The sequence below is a fragment of the Hippichthys cyanospilos genome, chromosome 13, assembly GCF_059441005.1.
Source record: "Hippichthys cyanospilos isolate Australia breed blue-spotted pipefish chromosome 13, RoL_Hcya_1.0, whole genome shotgun sequence".
In the NCBI taxonomy this organism is placed as follows: domain Eukaryota; kingdom Metazoa; phylum Chordata; class Actinopteri; order Syngnathiformes; family Syngnathidae; genus Hippichthys; species Hippichthys cyanospilos.
Window position 1 is genome coordinate 9,969,864 of NC_142381.1, and position 2,606 is coordinate 9,972,469.

General features: G+C 41.3%; 1 protein-coding gene across 1 annotated transcript in view; it reads right to left on the reverse strand.

Moving 5' to 3' along the window:
* Positions 1–664: 664 nt before the first annotated feature.
* Positions 665–2,606, reverse strand: part of LOC148413767 (protein diaphanous homolog 1-like) — a 14,859-nt gene continuing 12,917 nt past the window's right edge. The window contains exon 10 of the mRNA XM_088431545.1: positions 665–2,471. Coding sequence (XP_088287671.1) covers positions 2,293–2,471 — 179 coding nt within the window. The 3' untranslated portion in view covers positions 665–2,292. The remainder of the gene's footprint in view (positions 2,472–2,606) is intronic.

Below are 2,606 nucleotides of genomic sequence, written 5' to 3' on the forward strand. Positions count from 1 at the left end.
TATGGGAGGCTAAGGAGGAGACGGAGTATCACCGGCCACACTAAAAAACATATAGATGGAATTTGACAATTTATTATCTTCTTCAGTGTGACAGTCTGACTGCAGCTTTCTTCTTCTACTCCCTACCCCATGCGCCCGGTTTGGAGAGGGGGCTAGATGGTGGGAGAGGAATTGGATGTGGTCTTATGGACCCGCGACTATCGACCAATGTGAGTTTTGAGATGGAGCACCTCCACTGCCACGCTTTTGTTAGGATGGACCCACCGGGCCAGACTTTGAGGAGGATCTTACCTGACAGCATCACCTGCTGTCAAGGCATCTTTGCACTGGACACTTACTGCTTAATATGATGTGTTATTTTCAGCACTCGGCATCTAGTGCAACCTGTTGAGCCTGGAAGACCCCCCCCCCCAACTGTGGTCCCTTCAAAAGGTTTCTTATTTTCCCCAGATGGGGTTTTTGAGTATTTCCTTCCTCTTCTGGGAACTCTTCAGGGGATGCCGTTGTATATTTGCGATGTTCTGTGTGATTTCTTTTTCACCTGTGAAGCCCTTTGAGACTATGTTGATTCGGGGCTGCACAAAAACTTAATATACACATTTTTAAGATATTTAACATATAGACCACATCTGAACACGAGCAAATAAGTAAAACAAAACTCGAGCCATTTTAAAACATTTATTTGCTCTGCGATGGCAAACAGAAGTACAGTATGTGCATTGTTCTGAATACATAAAGTAATCTGGGGAAAAAAAGCAAAGCACATGCATTAAAAAAAAACTGTGAAAACCGGCATAGAAAATCTCAAATTAGAAAAACAAAACAAATATTCCAGTGACACTTTCCTCTTTCTTTTCTCACCCTCTTAATGACGAAAAGAGCCACATTCCAGTATCTGGCACACATAGACGAAACGTCCTTGGTTGACCACCAGTTACAGCAGGTTTTTGTGCTTCAGTAAGATCCAGGGTATTGTTATCAGTAAAAGTGTGCAAATAACAGAAACCCCACAACAAGGATTTCCTCCCTGAACATCACCTTTCCCATTCCCGGTCCTCTATTGAACACAAGGTGTGACGTGAGAAAAATGTTGAATCAGCCAGTTGAAATCAGTCTGTCCCCTTATTTTAAGATGGCAAAAGGACATTACAGCATTTATTTGCATAGGAATACGACCTGACATTGCACATTTGCTGATGGTTTGCGGGTGCTGGTTTTTGAGACCATTCATCATTCCATCAATTTGGCCCCACAAAACACATCAAACCCCACATATATGACGGCCGTCTACTTTTTAAAACCCGATACACACACACACAATCACATGTGCATTTTTGGCTAGTTTTTCCACAAATGCCACAAAATTGCTTATGAAACCCAGAATTTACGCTAGCGTGCCGGGTAGCATAATTACTAAAAAACCCCACACACATGTAAGTGGGAACTAAAAATAGATGACTCACATTACTCACTCATATGGAACATATGCATGCTTTTTGAAAGGGTGTTTTCAAACAAATGTGGCCAAGGCACATTTGGGATCTGCTTACTATGTGCAAAAAAAAAAATCTCTAATAACACAGTGGGCAAATTGAAAGGAATGTTTAAGTCATTTTAATGTGCTGGTTTTCTTCATTTTGGTGTCATCCCATGTACAAATTCAGACAAAAAAGAATCTCTCAGACAGCTGAACAAACTCATTCACCCACTGTGAGAGTTGCTACAAAACACAATTTGTGATGATGAAATGACAAAACTGGACTCCTACACACTGGCACTTTTTTTTCCACCCAGCAACCCAGTGAACCATCAGCATTTACAAACAGAAATGTACAATGCAGCAAACAAGAACAAAGCAAAATCATTTTAAGCATTACAAAAAAGAACAAAAAAAAATCTGTGGCAAATCCAAAACTAATCGTTTGAAGCCATTCTTATGTGCCTGACGTTTTTAGTTAAAAATTTGAGAAATAACAGTAAATCCCTTGAAATCCCTTGAACTGTGAATTAAGTGATTAAGCACTGTGGTGAAAACAACACCCAACAGATATGGACAAGTGCAGAACAGTTGTGCATGGCATAAAAAAAAAAAATCCAATAGTGGCAAGAAGCCATTGGCTCAACTAGGGACTTTCATCCCAGAAGATTACAGTTTGTGAAGATACATAACTTAAATTTTAGATCAATATTGGCTGCAGCGATGAGTAGCAAATCTGCTTGAATGTACGCGACAAGTACACACAAACCAAAACACAGCAGAAGAAAGAAAAACAAAGTGGCCAAATAGTCTAACTAGCGAGTGGGAGCAGCTTCCAGTAACTCCTCTAAGGAATCTCCCGCTTCTATTTTGCGCGCTCCCTTCTCATCAATTTTCTGCTTCTTAATGGTCACCTTACTTGATGGTGTGTCTTCCTGCATCAGCTCTTTGGCCAGGATGTTGGTCACTGCCTGACCGGCTCTTCTGTGGTTGGCTGAGAAAAAGCAGCAAACACAATGTCAGCGAGTGACATCAGCATATACGCAGGCCGCGAGAAATCTTGTTGAACTCATAACAAGCACATGCAGGCATGACGAGTGTCGTGCGTGTGAGTGTTTGTGTACGGCGT